This window comes from Astatotilapia calliptera, chromosome 9, assembly GCF_964374335.1.
Source record: "Astatotilapia calliptera chromosome 9, fAstCal68.1, whole genome shotgun sequence".
Classification (NCBI taxonomy): Eukaryota; Metazoa; Chordata; class Actinopteri; order Cichliformes; family Cichlidae; genus Astatotilapia; species Astatotilapia calliptera.
In genome coordinates, this window is record NC_137430.1 from 32,189,608 (window position 1) to 32,214,068 (window position 24,461).

At 45.3% G+C, this 24,461-nt stretch overlaps 1 protein-coding gene across 6 annotated transcripts in view; it reads left to right on the forward strand.

Annotated features, from left to right (window-relative positions):
* Positions 1 to 24,461, forward strand: part of phc3b (polyhomeotic homolog 3b) — a 28,706-nt gene extending 4,245 nt beyond the window's left edge. For 4 of the 6 annotated variants that reach the window (XM_026180626.2, XM_026180625.2, XM_080306246.1 and 1 more), the window contains 11 exons: positions 9,547 to 10,171; positions 12,591 to 12,743; positions 15,221 to 15,322; positions 16,129 to 16,384; positions 17,690 to 18,802; positions 19,217 to 19,551; positions 19,922 to 20,087; positions 20,921 to 21,032; positions 21,267 to 21,387; positions 22,299 to 22,602; positions 23,642 to 24,461. In XM_026180626.2, the coding sequence (XP_026036411.2) occupies positions 9,566 to 10,171; positions 12,591 to 12,743; positions 15,221 to 15,322; positions 16,129 to 16,384; positions 17,690 to 18,802; positions 19,217 to 19,551; positions 19,922 to 20,087; positions 20,921 to 21,032; positions 21,267 to 21,387; positions 22,299 to 22,602; positions 23,642 to 23,796 (3,423 nt within the window). In that variant the 5' untranslated portion in view covers positions 9,547 to 9,565 and the 3' untranslated portion in view covers positions 23,797 to 24,461. The remainder of the gene's footprint in view (positions 1 to 9,546; positions 10,172 to 12,590; positions 12,744 to 15,220; positions 15,323 to 16,128; positions 16,385 to 17,689; positions 18,803 to 19,216; positions 19,552 to 19,921; positions 20,088 to 20,920; positions 21,033 to 21,266; positions 21,388 to 22,298; positions 22,603 to 23,641) is intronic. The other 2 variants (XM_026180628.2, XM_026180629.2) reach the window with 2 other exon arrangements.

Sequence of the window (24,461 nt, forward strand, 5' to 3'; positions counted from 1 at the left end):
GCATCTGCCCGCTGTGCGTGGACGAGCACCTGCCTGCGTGGTGGTTTTGCGTGAATTTAGCTTACTTCTGGCCGCACGCTCAGCTCCCATTTTAACCAGAAAAGCGACTTCCCAGAAGATCTTGGCCCTTATTGCGCCCTGATCTCCACATTTCTGAACTTCAAACAATGAGCAGAGGCTCCTCGTGTATACTGTATACAGTGCACACAGATAAACTACACGCGTTGGTTCTAAATGGAGACTAATCGCTTTCAGGGTAATATCAGAGTTATTCGTGTCATTTTTAAGCAGAAATTTGTCGGTTCGAGTTGATAAAAGAAGTTGTTTTTATGTTTTCATTCTGCTGTTAAACTGAGCTCTGGATGATTCATATAATAAAACATGGAGTTTACAGACTTTAAACCAAGTTCTGGGAGTTCTTGATGGATTTTTGAGGCTGAAGCAGACTGAAGATAGACAAAGTGATAGACTGAAGAAATTATCTACATATCTTATGATATCTTTCCCTTGTCCAAACGATAGAGTGCACAAGAGTGCAGATTATGATCTACGAGGAAATATATTTTGCAGGGAGACCTCCTGGACTTATCCTGGGGCTCCTGTGGTTCAGCGGGCCACATTTTGGACAGCACAGGGTTTTTAATCTTGTTGGCTGGTCAGTTTAGCTTAATCACATCAGTCATTTAAATCCTTCTTCAAACACACTGAAATTTGTTGGTTTCAGCTGAAGGTGGTGGTTTAGTTGATTGTCTGGATATTAATCTTTGAGTTCTGTACTGTTGGTCAGACAACAAAAAACAGATTTTCAATTCATATATTCCATAATAATAATATTGTGTTTATATTGAGTACAGATGCTAGAAAATAAACATCTTACAGGGGAACCTCCTGGACCCACCCTGGGGCTCATGTGGTTCTTCCTGCCACTTTTTTGGATAACGACTCAATAACAAGGCGAACCATGTAAAGTGTCCATCGTAACTCATTGATGACTCGATGAAATGAAAACCTCAAGAGGAAATTATTTAGAAATCTGACAGAAAGTCTTACGTAGTTTAGTAGATGTGCTGTGGGATTCCTACACACTTACACACTTTGAACAGCAAAACAAAATAAAGAAATAAAAACGTAGACAAACCTGTTAGTTATGGAGTTGTGTATTTGCAAAGGTGGCACAAAGTTGTTGGTGAAAGCAATGTTTTATTCCTCTGTTAGGTCGGGCGTGTTAGTTACACAAATCAGACTTTTTTGTGTGAAAAGTGATGGTAAATAAATCAATAACGGTTAGATTTTCATTCAACATGATCAGTTTTCACAGGATTTATTGCACTAGAAGAAAAAAGGGGCCTCATGGAACCACACTGGGGCCCCTGTGGTTGCCACATCTGGACAGCAAAACGAAAGCACAGAGCCATGTGACACTTTTGCATTGTTATTGGCAGTAAATGTTATTGTTCCTGCATGTGTTGATTTATATTGTTCTTATAAGTTCATTTTATAACTGTTTCCAGTAGCTGACTTAATGTCCCAGAGTCTTTGACTTGCTTTGAATTAGAGATGTTTCCATGTACGCCGGGAATCTTTTCAGTAAGTTTGTGGGCCTCACAGCCAACAGTCAGTCAGGAAGTAGTAAGGGTGGAACTTGGTCATGTTATAGCTAGCTGTGATCAATATAAATACAACAGTGTGCATCTTTAAGTGAATATTAATATGAAAGTGAAGGGAGGATGCTTTTAAAATGACTGAATTTTAATCATCAGCTAAATGCAGGAAGAGAAAAAAACTGCTGCTGGACTCTGTGTCTGCCAGAGAACTCAGCTGCTGCGCTTAAAGGAGTATTCAAACCCTTATAGGCGACCCGACCTCCTCATTGTTTCCTCTCACATGTCTGCTGTTCCAGAGGTGGATGTGCAGATTGAATACGGCCAAGTCAGTGTATGTTCCCTGTGAGCCAAAAGCTCGGGCTTCGAGCTACTCGAAGCACTCTGTTTTTACCATTTTTATGGCTACAATAGATATTTATGATGTAATAGAGACAGGATATTTCTAATATAGACATCTCAGACAGAGCAGTCCCTCCTGCCCCGCGCTGACAACGGACAGCCAATCAGAAGAAAGCCTTAACCCTTTAAGGAGGAGCTAAAATGTTTTGTTTTTTCTAAAACTACTTATTTCAGACAGGCGGTGGCTGAGGGACCACAGCAAGGCCACAGTGAGACAAAGAAGGATTATTCTGAGATTGAAAGACACTCATTATGGACGTTAATGTCGTGGTCATTTTGATGCCAGACGCTTGCTGATGCTTACCCAAAGCACCTGGTTAAAGTAAAACTAGCTAATAGACATTTAATTATATATTTAAGCCCCTTAGATGAGAGAAAATCTGAAATAAATTCAAACTTATTCCCCCAATTCTTAGAGACGTATGCTGTTCCACCAAAAACAGCTCAAAGAATCATCAAACACCTAAAATGACCATGAAATTCATTACTGTGAACATCTGACCACAGCTGTGTGCTGCAAGTATAAAAATAAAGAGGTGCATTAGTCGTCTTTTAGTTGGGAAATTATTTCTTTTCTAATTTTGTTTTTCTGGTAGAATCTTATCTTTACATTAATCAAGTTTCAGTTCTTGTCATCTAATGAGGTGTTTGCGTTCTGCTCAGCTGCCAGCTCACAGTTCACTTCCATGTTCACCCGTATGTCTTGTAGCCCTCTGTGTCTCTGCTTCTCTGGCTTACAGAGAAAAAACAATTCAGTGTTACAAGATTAAAAACTGTAAAAAACAACAACAACCCAAAACGTGGCTGCTGGAGGCTGGGGGACAGTCGTTACTGTGTGAAATAATACAAAACAAGTAAAACTGTTAAAGCTGGGTTTAAGATTAAATTGTGCACTATTAACAGTTACTGCGCTGAACACTAGAAATAACATCACGGGTACAATAAGGGCTCCCAGCCAGAGAGCTGCAAAATAGCACAATGTGAATATAAAACTATCATTCTTGTTACACTAATAGAAAGCTGGGGGACCTCCTGGAACCACACCGGGACCTCTGTGGTTTTTCAGGCCACACTTCGGACAGTAAAGGAAGTAAGAAAAACCTGCAGAGTGTTTGCACTCTTGCTGCATGAAAAGTTACCTACTAGAAACCGAGAGGGCATTCAACAACAACAATGTCAATTTAGCAGTGTTACTGCACACTCGAGTGTTTTATTTAAGGGGAAGAATCCCAGCAGCAAACAAAAACAAAGAAATAAAAAGACTAATTTAAAAAAATTGAACTGAGTAAAACAAAGCTAACAAAGTCACAGCTAAAGTGTGATCATAACATGTGCTCTGCTCTGTAACATATATGTGGCCCACTTTATAGCACATTTATAGGAAATGTGACAGATTGGCTTTAAAAGTCGGTGACAGACATCAAGGTCGGAAAACGTGGCTCTGGGATTTTGAGACCTGCTGTGGGTAAAAGTACATATTTATGTAAGATATGACATGTTTGTTACCTGACTATAACCGCTATCACAGGTGTGGCTTTCTTTAGCACTTATCTACTCTAGCTGAGCACCCAAAGCACCTTTTTTGTTACTACAAATTACTGTAATGTGACTATAAACGAAGCCAGGTGGATCCTCCTGCGGGAACCTTTGAGATTCAGTCGTTTTCTGGGGAAGTTTACAGCAGCAACAAAACTCAAAAATCCGGCACAATAACAATGCAACATTCTGCTGAAAAATTAACAACTTCTGTCATTTAAAATAATCCCTGCTGAATCAATGCTTCGGTTTTTGTCTCAAGTCTCTCAGCTGCAGTAAATCTTTCTACAATAGCTCTGTTAGCCAGGCTTCACTGCAAGACGTGAGGAAAGAGGAAAATTGCAAGAAGTCAAAAATGTTCAAAAACTAAACTGACAAATATATTTCCACCCTACTTCCCATTCTCCTTGCCACACCAACATGCCAGTTCCTGTAAAAACTGTGAAAAGTTGTGGAAGTAGACAAATGATGGGAAACTCGTCTAAATATGCAGCTGCTCCTCACTTGAAGCTGAAATGCGTCACATATTCACATCGATGATGAATTCATTCATTTTGATCTCTGTACACTCTGGAAGGTAACAGCTCTCAGCAGGAACCATAGATATATACACCTATAAGCCACATCATTAGGTACACTTTGCTCAGACCAGCTGAACTGACTCTTTGTGACCCAGATTCAACAAGTTGCTGGAAACATCCCTCAAAGATTTTGGTCCACATTTCCTGTTCTTGCCTGACAGGTGTGGTCTTCTGCTGCTGAAGGTTCGGCATGCTGTGCGCTCACACCTGCTCTTCTGCATAACTTAGTTGTGATGATTTGAGTTACTCTCTTCATTCTCCTCTGACACAAACAAGCCGTTTTCACCCAACAGTCTTGTGTTCGCTGGATTTTTCTGTCTTCCTCTGTAAACCTTACAGACGGCCGTGTGCGTAAATCCCAGCAGATGAGCAGCTTCTGAAACACTCAGACCAAAGTCACTAAAATCACCAGAGTAAATGTTGTGATATCAGATGTCCTCCTCCTCCTTTTCCCTCACGGCTCCTTTGTGGTTATACACCTCCCTCTGCTCCTTTCATGTTGTCATTGAAACGAGATAATTGTGCTCTAAATAACTGTGGAGGGGCACGTGTCCCACCTGTGCCCTGTAACTACTCCATACAGGAGCATTTAAGCAAGGCTTTAAGCAAACTGGGCAAGGTCATCATCTAAAATTACATTTAAATCATTTCAATATATGCAAACTCCAGTTTTGTAACATTTGCATGTCTCTGAATAATATAAAGTTTCGCTCACTGCACTGACATGTGGAGGATCAGGGCTCGGCTGGTGGGAGGACGTTTCTCTGCTCTTTGTTTATGATGGAAGGAGGCCGGCTTTACAAAACAAACCGGTCATTTTTGTCTGCTTATTCTGAAGACGTGTAGGGACGTTTGAGCGTCGACAGGATAAACCAACTTTGTTTATCTTCTTGGTGGAAAGGTCATTGTTTTTCTTGTTCCTGTTTTCTTTTCGGGTGTGAAAACTTCACGGATCCTGGGTCTGATGCATCAGTTGCAGATACGTGAGCTGCAGCATGGTTGCTTTCATTGCTGATTAACATGTAGACGGTTTCCTCAGGTGGGTTTTTTCTATGTAATGTCAGAAAAGTCAAAAATAAGAAAGAAAAGAAGTAAATTTTCATACTTGAGTTGTTCAAGCCAGAAGATATTTGGAAGTTTTGGCTTAAAAGTGACAGAAATGAATCAGGTAACGGTGTTTTAAGGACACTGATGCAGTCTGCGGTCAGATAATCCAATAATTACAGATTGCGGTATGGAGATCAGGAGACGCTTTTCTGTTTTCGTTTTGCAGCGACGGTTCAGATTAACTGCTGCAGTGGCTCAAATCCAAAACACACGGCTGAAGTTGACACTAAGGGTGTCGTGTTTCAGCTTTAAAGGGCGAGGCGTGAGCAGGTCCTCAGGGGCGAACTTTAACTCCATCCAAAAATTCAAAAAAGGTGAATCAGAGTCGCCTTTACTTTAAAAACTGGCCTAAAAAGATGAAATAGTGTCAACATGAACAAAGTCACATGAACTTAATATATCAAAGCAGAAAAAAAGAGTTAAGTGGACTTTATACAACCTTTGTTTAGCAAATGTTATAATATGTATACTCAGAAAATGTCAGCAGCCTAGATTTGTAAAGACAGTTTTGAGTGCTTGTGTATATTTGATGCTTTAACCTGGGCTTTATTTACTCAAAGTGCTTTTTAAACACTTATTTTAATAATTTTCTGCAGTTGTTTTCTGTGTTTTTACTTCCCCAGTTGTTTCAGTGTTACGCTCAGAACTCAAACTCTCTTTACTTTGTAACATAGTAATGCATTACTTTGTAACAAAGTAATGCATTACTTTGTTACAAAGTAATGCATTACTTAACACTCAGATTTCAGGCATTCCGTCCTAATATTGTGTTGGTCCCCCTTTTGCTGCCAACACAACCCTGACCCGTAAAGGCACGCACTCCTCTAGACTCCTGAATGTGTGCTGTGGATCAGCATCCTCTAAACCCTCTGTTCGGGGCCTTAGAAACTCACTGCTGTGCTCCTCACACCATCCCTGAACCACTTTCTCTGTGGCCAGGCTCATTTTCCTGCTGAAAGAGGCCACAGCCATCAGGGAATACCATTTCCATGAAAGCGTGTACATGTTCTGCATCAGTGCTTAGGAGGATGGTACGTGTCGATGTTTGGGCAGAACGTTGCCTCCTTCCCATAGTGCATCCTGGCGGCAGGTGTTCCCCAGATAAGCAACACACTCATCCGGCCATCATGTGATGTAAAAGAAACGTGGCTCCTCAGACCAGAACACCTTCTTCTGTTTCTTCGTGGTCCAGTCCTGATGCTCACCTGTCTGTTGTCGGTGGTTTTGGAGGTGGACAGAGGTCAGCATGGGCGCCCTGACTGGACTGCACCGAACTGTGATGCTGTGTGATCCTGCATGAACTTTGAGCTACATTGGCTCTCTGTTGGATCAGACCACACAGGCAAGCCTTCACCCGTGCATCAATGAGCCTTGGCTGCTCATGACCGTGCCGCTGGTTCCCTGCTGTTCCTTCCTTGGTCCACTTTTTGACTGACCCTGCAGACCGGGAACACCCCACAGGACCTGCAGCTTCAGAGAAGAAGGCGTCACAGTTTGGCCTTTTGTCAAACTCGCTCACATCTTCATGCTTGTCTGTTTTTCCTGCTTCACACACCAACTTAGAGGACAAAATGTTCACTTTCTCCCTGATGTACAATGATGGAGAGTCAGCGTTATTCACCTCACCTGATGTCATGCTGATCGGTGTATTTACACTGCTTTAAAAGTCATTTATTACGCTACTAATTACAGCTTTAAGCAGCAGCATCACATTTGCATGTGCTGCTTAACAAAATATCAGAAGTACATTGACGTGTACCTGTCTGCTCGAATCTCTGTGTTAATCAGGAGAACACGCGGACCATCTTTCTTTCACTAACCTATTTAAATATAAGAATGAAGCTGATAGACTCTACTTCTGGACAGCCAGACCTCAGGGATTGAAAATCAGTTTTTTTGTTTTCCTGGAGACAAACCGGCAAATTTGTTTGTCCACTCAAACTCTGAGTGTTTTTATTGCTTAAACATAACCAGGTGGCTTTTAATCATAACCCTTTGCAAGATTTTGCATTAACTTTTAAAGCCTGATTGCAAAAGGACCATTGGGTTAAAGAGTGTCTCTCAGGCAGACTTTGTCTTTGTTACGATGACAGTGACATTTGTAAATGTAATTACAAATTAAATTATGGGTCACAAAAGCAAAGTTTTTGCAAATAGATATTAATGACTCTCCTTCTGCCTCCCAGGCAAGAAGAACACTTCCTACCCAGGAACAAGAGACATGTCTGTGTTTTAAATCAAAAACACATTTTAAACATCAAAACAGTCGTGTTGGACTTGAACTGTAGTCAGGTCCAGATTTATTCCACCAGCTGTTCCACCCTCAAAAAGCAGTTTTTCATCCTTTAAGACCAGAATATGTCAATGCAAATCAATACGAATGAGGTAGTGAAGGCAGACGAGTGTCAGGGGTGATGTGTGAAAGCAGCAAGAGTGAAAAGGAAGGTTTACAAGACAGTAGTGAGACCTGCTGTGATGTAACAGGAGGCTGAAGATGGACAAACCCACCAGAGGGACAGCTCAAAGTTAGAGGCGAGGCTGAGATGGTTTGGACGCGTGCAGAGAGGGAAGACTGGACATGTTGAACAAAAGGGTTGAAGATGGAGCTGCCAGGCAGGAGAAAAAGGGTTGGTGTGACAGAGGAGGACACCGGGGATGGGATCAGGTAGAGAAGAAAGGAGAAAAAGTGAGGCAGATGAAAACTTGTATCCTGAAACGTGACTGAAACCAGAGGCTTTTTAACGTTGTGCAGGAATCCCAAACAGTTGGGACTTTTGTGGATTTGCATCAAGACGTTGTGCTGGAACAAATGTGGTTAGAAATGCACGAGCCCGTTCCAGCTTTTGTTACTTGAAAATCAAGCTGTGACGCTGCTTCAGCATCACTCTGGAGTGTCTCGCTGCTAGCTTTGTACAGAACAGGTTAACATGAGGTCGTGTTTGTGCCGATTGTTGGTTTTGGGCTCTTAACTGTTAGATTTGGCCTCCAGCTCGTCTGTGGTGGCGCCGAGGCTTCCCCCGCTGATCATGAATCCTCACGAGGAACGTTAGGACTTATTTCCATGTCTTGTGTTAATTCTGAGAACAAATGTTGCAGTGAGTTTGTTTTCTCTGGAACTTGAAATGCAAAGTATGCAAATTAACTCTGTGCCTCTGTCTGTGTGTGCGTCTGTCTGTGTGTCTGTGTGTGTGTCTGTGTGTCTGTGTGTGTGTCTGTGTGTCTGTCTGTGTGTGTGTCTGTGTGTCTGTGCGTCTGTCTGTCTGTCTGTGTGTCTGTCTGTGTGTGTGTCTGTGTGTCTGTCTGTGTGTCTGTGTGTCTGTGCGTCTGTCTGTGTGTCTGTGTGTCTGTCTGTGTGTCTGTGTGTCTGTCTGTGTGTCTGTGTGTCTGTGCGTCTGTCTGTGTGTCTGTGTGTCTGTGCATCTGTGTGTCTGTCTGTGTGTCTGTGTGTCTGTCTGTGTGTCTGTCTGTGTGTCTGTGTGTCTGTGTGTCTGTCTGTGTGTCTGTGCGTCTGTCTGTGTGTCTGTCTGTGTGTCTGTGTGTCTGTCTGTGTGTCTGTGCGTCTGTCTGTGTGTCTGTGTGTCTGTGTGTCTGTCTGTGTGTCTGTGTGTCTGTGCGTCTGTCTGTGTGTCTGTGTGTCTGTGTGTCTGTCTGTGTGTCTGTGTGTCTGTCTGTGTGTCTGTGTGTCTGTGCGTCTGTCTGTGTGTCTGTGTGTCTGTCTGTGCGTCTGTCTGTGTGTCTGTGTGTCTGTGTGTGTGTCTGTGCGTCTGTCTGTGTGTCTGTCTGTGTGTCTGTGTGTCTGTCTGTGTGTCTGTGTGTCTGTGCGTCTGTCTGTGTGTCTGTCTGTGTGTCTGTGTGTCTGTGCGTCTGTCTGTGTGTCTGTGTGTCTGTCTGTGTGTCTGTGTGTCTGTGCGTCTGTCTGTGTGTCTGTGTGTCTGTGTGTCTGTGTGTCTGTGCGTCTGTCTGTGTGTCTGTGCATCTGTGTGTCTGTGTGTCTGTCTGTGTGTCTGTCTGTGTGTCTGTCTGTGTGTCTGTGCGTCTGTCTGTGTGTCTGTCTGTGTGTCTGTGTGTCTGTGTGTCTGTCTGTGTGTCTGTCTGTGTGTCTGTGCGTCTGTCTGTGTGTCTGTGTGTCTGTGCGTCTGTGTGTCTGTCTGTGTGTCTGTGTGTCTGTGTGTCTGTCTGTGTGTCTGTCTGTGTGTCTGTGCGTCTGTCTGTCTGTGTGTCTGTCTGTGCGTCTGTCTGTGCGTCTGTCTGTCTGTGTGTCTGTCTGTGTGTCTGTCTGTGTGTCTGTGTCTGTCTGTGTGTCTGTCTGTGCTCCTCAGCGTGCTTCAGTGTTGAAGGATGGACAGGGAGCTGGTTCGGCAGAGCCAATCAGATCACGGCGAGGCCACCAATGGAACGAGCCCTCCGACCGCCGCTGAGTCCTCCGCCACCCCTCCGACCCCCACGCCTCCTCGGCTTACCCCCAACCCCATGCTCCTGGACTCCCCCGCACCCTCGCTGACACCCACCACCTCCTCCCCTCCCCCACCTCTCACTCCCGCTCCCTCCATCACCACAAACCATGGACCAAAGGCGGCAGCAGCAACGGCAGGCGCTCCGTCTCCTCACGTCCTCGTCCCGACTCCCCCTAAACTTACCTCCACCCCTGCCCCCACCCTCCGCACATACTCCCGACACAACCATTCTTCCAAAATGTCTTCCTCCGTGCAAACCCCCCCTTCCCCCTCCCTTCTCCCTCCCCCTTCGTCCTCCTCCTCTCCTGTCGTAGCGACCGCTCCTTCACCACTCCTCTCATCCTCTCCAACTTCTTCTGCAACGCACAACAACACCACCATGTCTGCCAAGATCTCCACCAGCCTGACCAACGGGAGCGCTAGGGTCCTCTCTGCAACCTCAACGCCAATCACACCGTTTCACACGCCAGCCAGTCCACCTGGCAGACAGGTAAAGGTCACACACTGACCCCCACATAGAGAAACAGGAACACGTCTTTCATTTAGAAACACTTTGCTGGAGTTTGTCCAGTTTGTCTGTATTGGATCTTTGCTCTTTCTGTGTTCATACATTGCACCCATACAGAATAAGGACGCACGTCTCCACCCTCTCATGACCACATCCAAGAATCCCACCATGACAGTGGCTAAAACGTTAACTTTGAGGCTTCGAAAAGAAAACCTGTGATGCCTCTTTTATGCACAGTCTCTGGGTTACATAAGGAGGAGGCCACCTACTGGCTGTATTCATAAGACTGACAGCAGTCATTCAACAGGCTGATAACATTAGGACCAAATCATTTTTAGCTTCGTCTAAAAAAGACGCAGTAATTTAATCTCAGAAGACGAGCCTGACGCAGAGGACGGATGTAAATAAAACAGCTTGAGCTCAAAGTTTTATCTAGCCTTCCTGCACTCGTGATGTTTACCTGCCATCTTTACAGAACGCACAGCGAAGACTCAAATCACAGTTTTCACTCTTTGGATTTGGTGCAAAGGTGCACAAAGTTGATAGCTAGTGCTAGCTTTGTTAGCAAGCTTCATCCATAAAGTGAAGCTACAGTAAATAAAAATGCAGGTACAGCACATGACAGTCAACCTGCTTAAATGACCGAATCTGTATTTTATTCATATTTCTGTGACACGTGGTGTGTGAGACTCTTTTAAGCTGAGTTTCATTAAATGTTGGAACAACTGTTGAAAGCGACAGCTGACCTGAACAAACGGATTTAAAAAGAAAGATCAGGTGTGAATAATCTAAATGTAAGAATGACAGACAGCTCGTGAGACGAAGCCTCGGACCTTTCACCTGTCAGGCTCCATCTGGGTCAGTGTTTGACTGTTTGGGGTTACAGTTTCCTCTTTGTTTGCTTTCATCTGAGTGCGTTTCACATCCTTACACTCGGGTCTCGCTCTCTGTTAATTCAGTGAGTAAACAGGCTGAACTGTGAGTGAGCCACAGAGACGCTGGCGTTCATACTCTGTATGCAGGCGTTGCTGCCAGATACAAAAAGCTGCACAGTCTGCGGTTCCTCACGTTAGAGCTTTAAAGACACGAGCTTGAGATGAGCACGAAATCAGAAACTTCAATCCCGGCTTTTCTGAAGCTGTTCTCAGAACTTGTCATTAGCTGGATGTCAGCAACAGAAAAGGACAGTTACTGATACCCGATGGCCACCGCTGCGATTTTAAATGAAACAATCGACCGATTGTGATTGAAGTTCAGACTTTCCGCTTAATTCGAAGCTCAACAGAAGTAAGTTTGTGTCTTTCTTCCTTTAGTAACTGAAAAGCTGCTGTGTCGGGTTGAGATCAGGTGCCCGACGTGGCCGTTGAAGAGGATCACGTTTCTCTGCACTGGGTCGCTTTTGTGGTCCGGCTCATTGTCCGTCTGCACTCCGATGCTCTGTCCGATCAGCCCTGCAGCGTTTGTCTGAATCTGAGCAGAGGCTACAGCCCTGTACACTTCGCGGCTCATCCCGCTGCTTCTATCAGCAATCGCATCATCAGTAAACACTCGTGACCTGCTTCCACTGCCAGCCGTGCGCGTTTTCTGGTAAAGTCTGGCTCCTGTTCTTGAGTGTAACCAGTGGTTTGCACCCTGTTGGTGTAAACCCTGTGACGATGATCCTCCCTGAGAGCGTTCTGTGGTCTTTAAAGTCTCGTGGTGTTGCTGAGCTGGCCGATGCACCACAATGTTGATTTTTTCTTTCTGCCTGATGGGTTCATTTGTTTTATTTGGACTTTCAGTCGAGTGATGGCCTGTTTGTCTCGCACTGACATTTATTCGGACCTCGTGTTGAGAGTTCCTCTGAAAAAGCAAACAAATGCAAATGAAACACTTGCATTTGGTGGCCGTGAAAACATATTAAACAGTTGTCTAATGAATTCTGAGCCTCTGAAAATGGGCGACTGTGCATTGAAATGGCTGTAATTCCTGAATATTTGAGGGAATACTTTTATTAAACCCCTTTAATTCAAGTCTGAACTTCAGATTTAAAATCCACTCCTTTGCCTAAAAACATGCCAAACAGTTTCTGACAACAAATTTTACAAACCAGTTTTTCAAATCTTTAAATTAAACCTGATAGATGAGATTAAAGAACTATAAACAGATGTGAGCTGCCTGGTGGAGAGAGTTTAATCTGCCTGGATGAAGCTGTCCATTGTTAAAGTATTCATTTAGTGTTTTTCTTTTTTGTAGAAAAGAAGCATTAAAAATTCGACATTTTCATTGTTTACTCTTTTGGTTTCCACCCAAACACACTCGTGACTGCTTTGCTGTTCGAGGAAATATCACAAAAAGTCATCCCTGCTCTGAAGCACTGCCTTAATTGCTTCCCTTCCCCCCTCTCCTGCCTCTGTTCCAGGTATCACAGACTCCTGTGGGCACACCTGGTCTTGTGCGAACCAATCAGAACCCCTCCCCTGTCAGGCATCCCAAGGTGTCCCAGCAGACATTGCTCCTAGGAAAAGGTCTCAAAGGGACAGGCCAAGACCAAGTGTTGCTTAGAGCTCAGATGGTAAACACACACACACACACACACACACACACACACACACACACACACACACACACACACACACACACACACACACACACACACACTTTCATATATTTCCACATGCATTCTGTTCTGCTGCTCACAGTGAACAGGACAGAGTGTGCAGCTGCAGAAAGGATGACGAGTATTAAAATGAGCCAGTTGGCAGGAAAAGCTCAGAGTTTAAAGCTGCAAACAAATCTGAAAACAGACGTTTCAAAGCTTTCAAAGCAGAAATTTCTCCGAATACTAAACAAACACAAACATGATGTAAATGATATGAAATGCACTGCACCAAAAACCCTGTGAGACGTGATCTGAAACAGTCTGAAAACACAGACTATGAAGCAACGTTACCAGGTTAAGGCAGCCGTGTTGAGCTTAAAGTCAGACTTTTAAGTGTTACAGAGGTGCTTTACCTCTCTAAATCACCATGGTAACTGATGATGTACATACTACCTGTTTGGGAGAAGATTATGTGTTTGAAGTTTTAGTTTAAAACAATCTTGAAGCACCACATTTTCCCCAAATCTTTGATTTACAGCAGAGAGTACACATTATACACTCAGAGGCCACTTCATGAGGTACACGTTGCCAGTACGAGGTTGAGCCCTGTTGTCCTGCTGAAAGTGACCTTTGGAAGATGGATACAGTGTAGCGATAAGAGGATGGACATGTTCAGCAACAATAGGTAGCATCATTTAAACACCACAGCCTAAGAGGCCCAAGCTGTTTCACCACCAGCAGTATGAACAGTTGACACGAAGCTTCATGTTGTTTAGGCCAAATGGTGACACTGAAGTCTTAATGTTGCAGAAGTCGCGACTCATCAGACCAGGAAACATGTTTCCAGGCTTCTGTTGTCCAGTCTTGGGGAGCCTGTGTGGACTGTAGCCTCAGGCTTCTCGTAGCTGACAGAAAGGACACTCGTGTGGTTTGAGGTTGGACTAGCTGTTAGCTCAGAGATGCTCTTCTGCTACGGCTGTAACCAGTGTGTAACAAACCCACAGCAGGCCCGGGTGCATCTTCATGCTTTGCAGCATGCTTTCTTCTTACAATATTCACACGGTTGCTGTAACAGCTGCCAGCCGTACACATCACCACCAACAACCACTAATGACAACAGCACAGGCGTGATTGCAGATCAGCGCAGGTGCGTCCATCTCACCTGCAGCAGCATCGCAGACCACGCCTCGCCACACAGTGCTTATTTGAGTTACTGATCTCTTGAAGCTTTTCTCCTCCGACGTCTGACCTCAGCGAGGCACGTTTCGCCCAGAGAACTGCTGCTCACTGGATATTTTCTTTTTCGGTGGGAAAATCCCAGCAGATCCTGAAATATTCCGACCGTCCCGTCTGGCACCAACAACCTCGCCACATTCAGAGTCACTTAAATCACCTTTTGTTCCACATGCTCAGCTTTAACTTCATCCCGTCGTCTCGACCGTGTCTACATGCCTACATGCATAGAGACGCTGCCCTGTGATTGGCTGACTGTGTATAGCTGCATGCATGTAGCTAGTACCTGACTCCCATCACTAAGTTGAGCAATGCATATGTTTGTGTTTCATTGTCACTGACATTTGCAGGTCAGAAATATACAAATATATCTGTTTTCATCCTTGAGCTGAGCACTGCTGCAACTGCAGTTACTAAGAACAAGAGTGCTGTGCAGCCGCCATGGTAGAGATAAGTCAACAACAAGATAAATGAATTCACAGCTTTAATGATTTCATGTCTTATTTGCATCATCAGTGTTCCACATACTGAATCTTTGTGTCTGCTCTGATCATGTCTCTGATGGCAGACGGTGGTGCTCAGCTAAAGAAGAGTCAGACTGAGCCTGAGCGACAGAAACAAAGTAAACTCTGTTTCTCAATAAAGAACGGTCCCCAGATATTATGAGTGTTCATGTATAGAAAGAGCAAAGCGGCTTGATTGTGACTGATGAGCTCAAAACTACACATCTGTGAAAACCATCAAATTGTCATTATTGACATCATTTGATTATTTGCACAGAAACCTATTTTAGACTAAAGGTTATTTATCTGTTCATAAAAGTTCTTTTAACGGTGAAATATTAAACCGTGGTTAATCTCACAAATCATTTCCATCATCTAGATCTGCCACCTGGATTTAAACACTTAAATGTGTTGTAAAAAAGTCTGTTTAACATTGAAAAACACTGAATATGAAGCATCTGCCTCGCAGTTGTATTAATCCACCGCAGAAAATAGTCCCCAGCAAAATTCACAGTTTTCTTATGTGAGGGTTCAAATCTGATGTTGATCCGTTTGAAAAAGTAACCTTTATGTTTATGGGTGTTTTATCAGGTCATTAAAAGGAAGCAAAGGCCAAGAAGATGCTTCAGTTATGTCTCACACAAACATCTGTGCTTGTCCTGCTCTCCTCTGTTCATCTCCTCCTTCACCTGTTTCCTCCTTTTTCTCCTGCAGCTAATTCTTACATCTGCTATGCGGCCGCCCCAGCCGTGCTCCTCCTCTTCCTCCTCCTCTGTTTCCACTTCTCCTCCTTCCTCTAACCCCGCCTCGGCTCAGGTGAGCAGCCGAGCAAATGTCTTTATATGCACGTGAATGCATCTTTTGAACTGACCTTAGACGGTAAATGCAAAAAGCTGACTTCTTTACACAGTCGTCTGAAACACGCGAAGCTCAGCAAGCACAGCGAGCGAGCTGCTTTTTTCAGTAACTTTCAGTCATTTAATGAAATGCAAATTTGGCATTTTTAGCATGTTTAGTCTCCGTAACTACAAAAGACGCACACGTGAAGAACACATTCAAGCTGTGGTAAAAACTGCCCTGAGTCCCTTTTACACCCCGTCCCAGTGCTGCGATCTAAAAGCAGAATCTGGTTTCTTTGAGCAGCCGTGCGCATGCGTGTCCCGGCTCTGAGACCTGGATGTTTGATCTGTTTTCTGATCGTTCGCTGGAGAAATGAAAGGGTTATGTCAGCGTGTGGGATGCGTGCCAGCTCAACAAAGTCTGGTATATGAGAGATAGCCAGGCTCAACTACTACCCATAATTCCTTCTGGGTGAAACACACTCCTCTCATACGTTGACTGTAACAGACGGCTGTGACTGGGATCAGTGGACGATCTCTCCACAGTTGGTCCTCAGACCCACATCAATAGGAAATGTGATCTTGTTTTTCTGTTTTTGTATTTCTTATTTTCACCTTACGAACAATCAGAAAATGTCCGACGTTTAAGACTAAATCTGCTTCAGAGAGCTTTTTTCCTGCTGCCTGTAACATACCCGCCCTCGCTGGTAACAGTTGCTAAGCTGTGACTGGATAGCCAACGCCTTCGTGGGATCTAACTGAACATCTTTGTGTCCCTTCCAGCTCCAGAGTCTCACCTTGAGGCCTCCTCCCCCCGGGACTCTCGCCATCCCTCCTTCCCTACGCCTCAAGCCCAACGCCACGGCCCCGCCTCCCCTCTCTCGACCTCAAGTCCCCCTCTTCCCGATTCTCAAGCCGCGACCTCAGTCCAGCATCACAGCAACGGAGTGTCCAACCACGCCCAGCCGACACCTCGCCGTGCCGCCTCCAAGTAGGTCCCTGAAGGGTGTGATGAGGCCGGATGAGTACGCTCCTCCATGTGAGGGTCTTACATAGTGACTAATATATTATCATAAATTATTATAATTCTGCACTTTCAGTCAGCTGATGTTTTATTTATATTTGATCCTGTTTGAGTTTATTGGTGGATCCAGCTCTCACCCTGACAGTGACTAACCGGGGGGACTGGAGGGAGGTGTGGTTCAGAGTTTCAAAATAAAAGCCATCAGTGGAAGACCAGTATGCTTTCAAAATGATAACAGTTGCTTCAAGGCCCTTTATATTGTAAGGTAGAGACCCTACAATAATACAGAGAAGCCTGAGCAATGAGACAAATCCCTGTAGGCGAGCACTTGGTGGGAAGGAAACCCCTCTTAACAGGAAGAAGCCTCAGGACCGGGCAGCCATCTGCTGCAACGGGTTTGAGGTGAAGAAAGGATAAAAGACACAAAATAAAAGCCTCAAATTACATATTGGATGTTATCAACACTCTGAACCTTTCAAAATAAAAGCCTGCAGTTTAAAGCCGTCTGCATCTCTCTGCAGCTGTTCTGGCAGCAAGCCACAGTCTGGTGTTAGCAACAATCACACTTGTGGTGTGAGATTGCATGTTTAGTTTTCTTTTCTACAAGCAGTGAGTAAACTAAAAAAAATTGTTTCAAAATGAGCGTTTTATACTTTCAATCATTTTTTGTCTTCAGTTTTTAAAGAATTACATTTTTTAAATAGATATTTTTCTTTTTTCACTATTTTAATTTTGGTTACTTTTAAAACAAGAAAGGACAAACTTACTGCTTTTAGCTGTTCAGAGCCGTCTTTAGCTGCACTGCTGTGGTCCTGTGTACCGTTTCATTTCAGTGACTTATGAACCAAATAATTCCTCTCTATTACCCGGAGACGTCAGAGCTTCGGTTTACCCTCACAGAGCACAACAAGTCAGTTTTCAGCATGTTTGCCGTCATTGTCTGCAGCTGAACTCATAAATCACTGGAAGAAAACTGCACTGTGCTGCAGAACAAAGTAAATTGAATCATGGGTCTTGATATATTTTGCAGCCTTGAGAGATGAAAATTAGAAAACAAAAACATAATAAAATTTGCATTTGATCATCTAAATAATTCAGAGTTTTTGGAGCCACTGAAAGGAAATGTTTAAATCTTAATGTGAGAAAGTTTTTCAGCCAACACCCTGAATCCTGCAGCCTGCTGTGCATCAGCAGATTACAGTGAAGCACATGAGAATTAAACAACATGCACGAGTGGCAGTCTGTCATTTATCAGATCATTATTAGTCATATCCATCCCTCATAGTTTAATGGTTTCCTCTTCATGCTCGTCTCCCACAGCTCTCTATTCTCCGGTTCGAGCCGTCCCTCTGAGACCCAGACTTCACTCTCCTAACGGTCACAGAGCGGCGTCACCTCGACAGACCTCGGCCCTCCAACCAATCGCTGCTGCTCCCTCCAGCCAGGCGTCTTCCATCAGCCGGCCGCTGGCGGGACTGAAGAGCTGTCCGTTAACTCACAGCCCGGTATCTGTCTCCAGCGCTCTGTCAGCTGTGCCGCATTTTGAGCGCTCGTTGTCTGCAGCGAAGCAGCTTCAGATCATCGCCCTCTCTTCGGGTCGCCAGCCACAGCCGGGAACGTACACGCATGCTTCGGTGCAGCCGCCGCCTCCAGCGGCAGAGTCGCCTGAGGTTTCCGCCCAATCAAAGAGGACTTTGAGCACTGAAGACGTCCTTCCTCCTCCTCCTCCTCCTCCTCCTTTAAACCCCTCGTTGCCAAAAACCACCTCTCCTCTGCCCTCACCTCCATCCCTTCTGAGTCCAGCCTCTCCACAGAGTCAAGCTGAGCCCCAGCCGCAAAATCTGACCCAGAAGGTGGAGGTAAAGGAGGCTGAAGAGCAGAGAAAGAGAGCTGCAGCTGTGAGACAGGAAGTCAAAGATGAGGAAAGCATTGCTAAAGACCTGAGAGTGGAGAAAGATGACCAAAGAGAGAAGGTGAAGGAGGAGGAGCCCAGTGAGGAGCAAATCAACCAGGAGGTGCAGGAAGTTAGCCGAGAGGAAGATCAAATGGAAGTGACAGAAGAAGGCCAAAGTGAGAGAGAGAGGAGAGAGGAAGGCAAGGACAAGAAGATGGAGGAGGAAGAGGAAGGAGAGACTCCAATGGACCAGTCTGAGAACCAGACGGCACAGCTTCCCCATCAGTACCACAACACGGACCCTATCCCGGAGCCTGATCCTGTTAAAGACTCCACTGTGGACTCAAAACCCATCACGGGTCTCATTTCAACTCCACTTCCAGTCCAAACTCCAGCACCAGTCCCGGTACCAGAGCCAGCTCCAGCCCCCGAAGCCTCTGCCCAGAGTCAGAGGCTGCCAGAGCCTCAGAAAGACCTTCAGCCCGTCAGCCAGGAGGACTTCTGTGAGAACATGTCGACCCAGTCCGACAATCAGTCAGGTACCGTGAACAGCTCAGACGCAGCAACACTTAGTGCTCATATCTGTGTGTTTACACGAGGCTTTGCATTAAAGCGTTTTCCACAGCTTCATCTGTCCGAGCTGTGCTCCCTTAAAGGGTCCACATGATTAGTTGTTATTGCTCCGCTCGTCCTGGAGAAGCACACATGGTCGTGCACAGTGTGCAGCCAGCAGCAGCTTCTGATGCTTCAGGCTACAAAGCAATTGAGCTGTTGAGCAAACTGTCTTCACGGGACGTCTGGTGCAGTAAAGGCTCGCTGCTACCTGCTGCTCACTGGTGAACTTTAGTGTCCTGCTTTGTTTTCGGCTGTAACTTGATGCAATCAATACTTTTTTCAAAACATGTTCCTTTTAATTTTCAGTCAACTCTTTTTTCTTTCTCTGCTCCTCACAGCGCTGTCCAGCCTCTCCTCTCAGTCTCCCCCCTCCTCACCCATCACCACTCCTTCGGCAGAAAACCCTCCTCCTCTCCTCCCGGCGCACACCGCCCTCCCGACTGACCTCAGCCTACCGCAGCATGAGCCAGCGAAGGTGGACAAAGCAGGTGGCGAGCAGCAGCCCCCCACGGAAACTGAGGCAGAGCCTCTCGGACAATTGGAGGACGAGTCAGAGAGCTTCAGCCAATCACTGAGCAGCCCCTGGGAGCCAAGGCCGTGGCCTGAGGGACGGCAGGTTCTCACCCACCTGGTGGAGGGATTTGTCATCCAGGAGGGGCTCCAACCGTTTCCTGTAAGGAGATGTTTGTTTTACATCACAAAGGCAGAAAAAATGAAGTTAGAATTTTAGGTTTTGATGCTTTTAGTGTGAAATAAGTTGGTGTTTAATCTCCTCAGGCTTATTTAAGCATTTCCTAAATAAATTGTGGCTCAGCTGACAGTTCAATCTGGGTTTTACAGTTTATCACCTTTTCTTGGGTTTCCCTTTCTTAGAGACGGCAAATATTACAATTTTGTTACTAAAAGGGGAAAAAACTCAAAGCCTTTCTCGTGTATGAACGTAGAATAAGTTCTGGGTGGATGTAAACGGATTCCCTCCTTACTGCGATTACCTTTTCAGCCACAGGCGGTGCATTTATACTCACCTTATTTCTGTGGTCCAGGTGAACCGCTCATCCCTGCTGGTTCCAGTGCAGGTGCCCAAACCGCAGGAAGTGAATGGGACCAATGGGAAAGCGGCGCTGCCTGTAACGGAAACGATAAAACAAACTGAGCACTCCACAGACTCGGACGAAGAGGAAGGAGGAGACACGGACGACCCTGGGAGCAGTAAGGAGCAGTTTAACTTTTAAACTTCACATCTGCTCGTTTATCTGCTCTGAAGTCTCGATGCATGAAAGTACTGTTGGTAAGAGCTGCAGAATAGAGCAGCCGCACCCACGTCATACTGTCACCAAATCAACAACAAAGATTCATCCCAGAAAACTCAAAACAGAAGCAGGTGATGCATTTTCCCTGCAGCTGTGAGACTTTAAATGAGAGCAGAGCTTAAAACGGACCTGATTGAATCAAGAATAAAAACATAATTCTTGCACTTTTTATATAAGATTAGTAAGTTTAATATTAAAGGAAAATCAATTAGGCTTAAAGAAAATATATAAAAAGGGTTTCTCGTGGCTGCACACCAAACAAGGACAAAGTCTTTGCATGTTCTCTAAAAACGGTGAGAGATCTTCTATTTCTTGTCTTGACGCAGCGATTGGTCCGCAGGCTCTAGCAGTGAACCAAACCGGAGTTCCTGCATTGTGGCACAGCCTCTGCCCACCACTGTAAACCTGTCCCGTCATGTTCTGCACCTGCAGCACTGGGGCTCATTCAACACATGAACAGGCTAAACACTAAATACAAGCTGAGAGCAGCCCTGGGACTGTGCAGTGAAAGTGTGTGTGAGACGTCTAAGAAGTCAACCACTTTTAATACCCTGAAAACTCGGCGGTAAACCTGACGTTTACCCCACACATGCCCGAATCCTGCTCTGCTCACGTCTGTCACTCTGCTGCTGATGTGGTAAATGTGGGAGCTGTTAGTCTTCTAAACTAGCAGTGGGAACCACGTTAGACTCTGTGTTTCTCAGCTTCACCTCCACTGTGTCCCTCTCACAGGGTCGGGCCACAGAGACCGAACGGTGCTGCACTGCCAGTTCTGCGGGAAGAGGGGCCACGCACACAACTTCATGCGCTCCAAACGCTTCTGCTCCACTTCCTGTGCACGCGGGTAAGGCCTCGCTTCATTGGCTTAAGCGCTAAAGAGGGCAGCTGTGATGTCACGGGACCTTTACACAGCGTAGGGGTGCTGCTGTCGCAGCAGCAGCGTGACAGGATGTGGTGTGTGTGGCCTGCGTGGAGGCGCGCAGGTGTCAGATGCAGATACGAGTGTGAATGAAAGCAGCAGAACGAGGAAACATCACCACGTGTCTCTGTGCTTCTCCCCTTCCTCCTCCCCCCTCAGGTTTAACGTTCGACTGACGAAGCGTCTGCGAGCTCTCAGCGCAGGAAGCCGGTCAGAGAAGCCTCGTCCTGCCCTCAACCGGGCGGAGTCAGTCCCTGGGAAACCCCTGCTGCTGCGGCTGGTAGGGACGCTGAACTCGCCAACAGCTTAAAAACAGCAAACAGAGAAGTGCTGAGATGTTTTAAAGAGCCACACTCTGAAAATGAAGTTAGAGCTCCTGAAGTCCTCCACGAGCCGAATGTGACCGTACACATGCACCGGCTGTATTACAGGAGGCTGATTTTCCAAATATTAAACACATTTTTATGCTTTTATTGATCTTTGTGATGTTTATTTGATGGGTTACGTTCCTACAAAAACGCCACTCTGCGTTTGTAGCTTCATATCTTTTGTAAACTTTTTAAATTTCGTCCCAGAAAAACTAAAAAACACTGAAACTAAACTGAAACAAACACATGAATTAAAGTAAAACTACATTAGCTCAGTTAGTCGTGTGCAGTGGATTTTAGACTTGGTCTTATGAAATGAGCCATTTGAAGCCATCTGTGGTTCATCTGTGGTTCAGTGACAGCCGACGGCCTTTAGAGGGCAGCAGAGAGCCGAGAAATCAGGAAGCTCCACCGACAGACAGAAAACAGACGCTCAGTTTTAAGTTCTATGCAGCCAGCAGCCACTTTATTCAGTGACACCGTCCTTGTACTGAGTTGGAACTGCGTTTGAGTCGAGAACTTTCTCATAACTCACAGATTCCTCTGAGGTGTTCGTCCATGTCGACATGATAGCATCACACAGTTTCTACATATTTATCGCTCCACCACATCCCACGTGTTCTCTGCTGGAGTGAGAGCTGGTGACTGTGGAGTCGTATACAAGTAACCAGTTTGAGATGATTGAGGTGGAGTGTGGGGTTTAAATGATGCTGCGCTGGTGCTGCAGGGCCCCACACTATCACCCCAGCAGCCCCTGAACTGCTGATATCAGGCGGGACGTTTCCTGGCTTTTACATTTCTTACACGCTTTGTTTCCTTTCAGCCTCGTGATCTGTGGAGCGCCGGTCAGCGGGAGAAAGATGGAAAAGAAAAAGCGGCGGCGGCAGAAGAGGACGAAGATGAAGACGATATGGTGGGAGGTGGAGGCAGGGAGGAGGAAGACTATGACGGAGGAGAGGAAGACCCCGCTGTCGCCATGACGGCTAGGATGGAGCGTCGGGCGGCTCGGAGAGCGAGGAGGGCGTCGGCGCCGGCCGTGACCACTTCCACGCCTACCACCACGTTTAAGCCAGCCCCCTCGCAGTGGAGCGTGGAGGAAGTCACCGCCTTCATCCACACGCTGCCAGGTAAACATGAGCCGATGCCCCACACGTAGAGCTTCTCCCGGGACCTTTAACTCAGAACCGTCGGTTTGATTTACGCCACACTCCGTGTCTTAATTGTCAGCAGGCGACGGAGGCGCGCTCACAGCTTCTTCGTATCCCCCAAGTCCCATTAAAGGTTTCGCAAAATGCTGAAATTAACTGCTGAGTGAAGTAATGTGAAGAATACTTCCAACCACACACCGTCAGACTCAGAATCAGAACCTGCATCACATTATTTCATCATGTGGCCTAAAAACCACCAACCAATCATTTAATTGTCGAGTTTATGAACCTTTAAAAAAATGTGTTCACAGGAAAGCCACCAAAATCGAATTTGAAATGGTGTCTTTATTTTTTTATTAGCCACAAAAAGTCATACAAACACATCACGTGTTCCCACTTCTTTAGTTAAATCTACAAAATAATCCCAAAGTTGACACGTTTGAATGCATTAAATAGCTTTTCTGCACAAACAAAGTGATATTAGCCAAAATTAGCATATCTCAGCACAGTGTGCAGTGTGTCTTTAAAGGATTTGAACACAGTAAAGTACCATCAGTACCATGTAATACCTAATCCTAGTCCTAGATGTCGTTGTTACAGCTATCCTCGCGTAGCATGGACAATAAACAAGGAAGCTGTGGACGACATGAGTGCATCAGGGGTGTGCTTCATCAAGAGGATGATAAGAATATTGTACACCAAAATACTGATGAATGAAAACACCAAAAGCTCTTAATATAAAAACAGCAGAGCAGTGACTTGTGACAGAAGGACAGCAGCAACAGTGAAAGGGGAAAACTGCAGTTCCTCTAATGTCCACTCGAGGCTCCAAAACAGAGTCAATCCCCACAGACTAAACTTTGCAGGAGTTTGGAGGTGTTTTTATTAAAAGTCAAGAGTTTAGATCGTTATACGTGACTAAAGTCAGGGCCATGGCTACTTTCTGTGTGACTGAACAGAATCATTTGCTCAGTCAGACACCGTCAGTGTTTTTAAACTCTCCGCGTTGCTGTTTCAGGCTGCAGTGACGTAGCGGAGGCTTTCCGGGTGCAGGAGATCGACGGCCAGGCTCTGCTGCTGCTCACCGAGGACCATCTGATGACCAGCATGAACATAAAACTGGGACCTGCTCTGAAGATCTGCGCTCACATCAACGCACTGAAAAACCAATGAGAGACAAAGAAAAAGAGAAACAACGTGAGAAAAAGAGAAAGCGTTTAAAAAGGAAGAGGGGAAAAAGGCAATAAAGACGCGAGGAAACGAGAGAAGTCGGCGGAAGTCAAAAGCTGACACCAAGGATGACAGAGCAAAGTCACAAAAAGAGATTTGTGGGAATTTATAATTCATGAGATTATAAATCTAGGCGTGGCCTTAGCAGATGGGAGCTGGAGAGGAGTGCGGGAGCATGACGACACCAGAGTCCATGAGAAGTCTCACCAGTTTTGGGCCCTCCGACTGTAGCAGGAGACGGGGGGGTTTTGTAACTTTGTGTATATTTTACATGCCGCTGGAGAGTGTACATTTGAAGCTATTTGATGAAGGATTTTGAACATTTAATATATAAAATTTGTCTATTTAGTTTTTTTAGAACGTGACGTCAGCAACAAATCTATCCAGTAGCTAAACATAACCCGTGTGTGTAAAAGGAAAAAACAATAATGCGTAGACTTTGTAAGTGATTAATGAAAGTTTAATGTTTTATATCACTATATTCTGGACAAAGACATGTCTGTGTATTAAAAAAGTCACTATCAGGGTAGAGGCTGGTGTCTTCAATCGTCACATTTTTATGGTATCCTGCTTGAAATTATTTAATAAATGAATAATTGATCATCAAA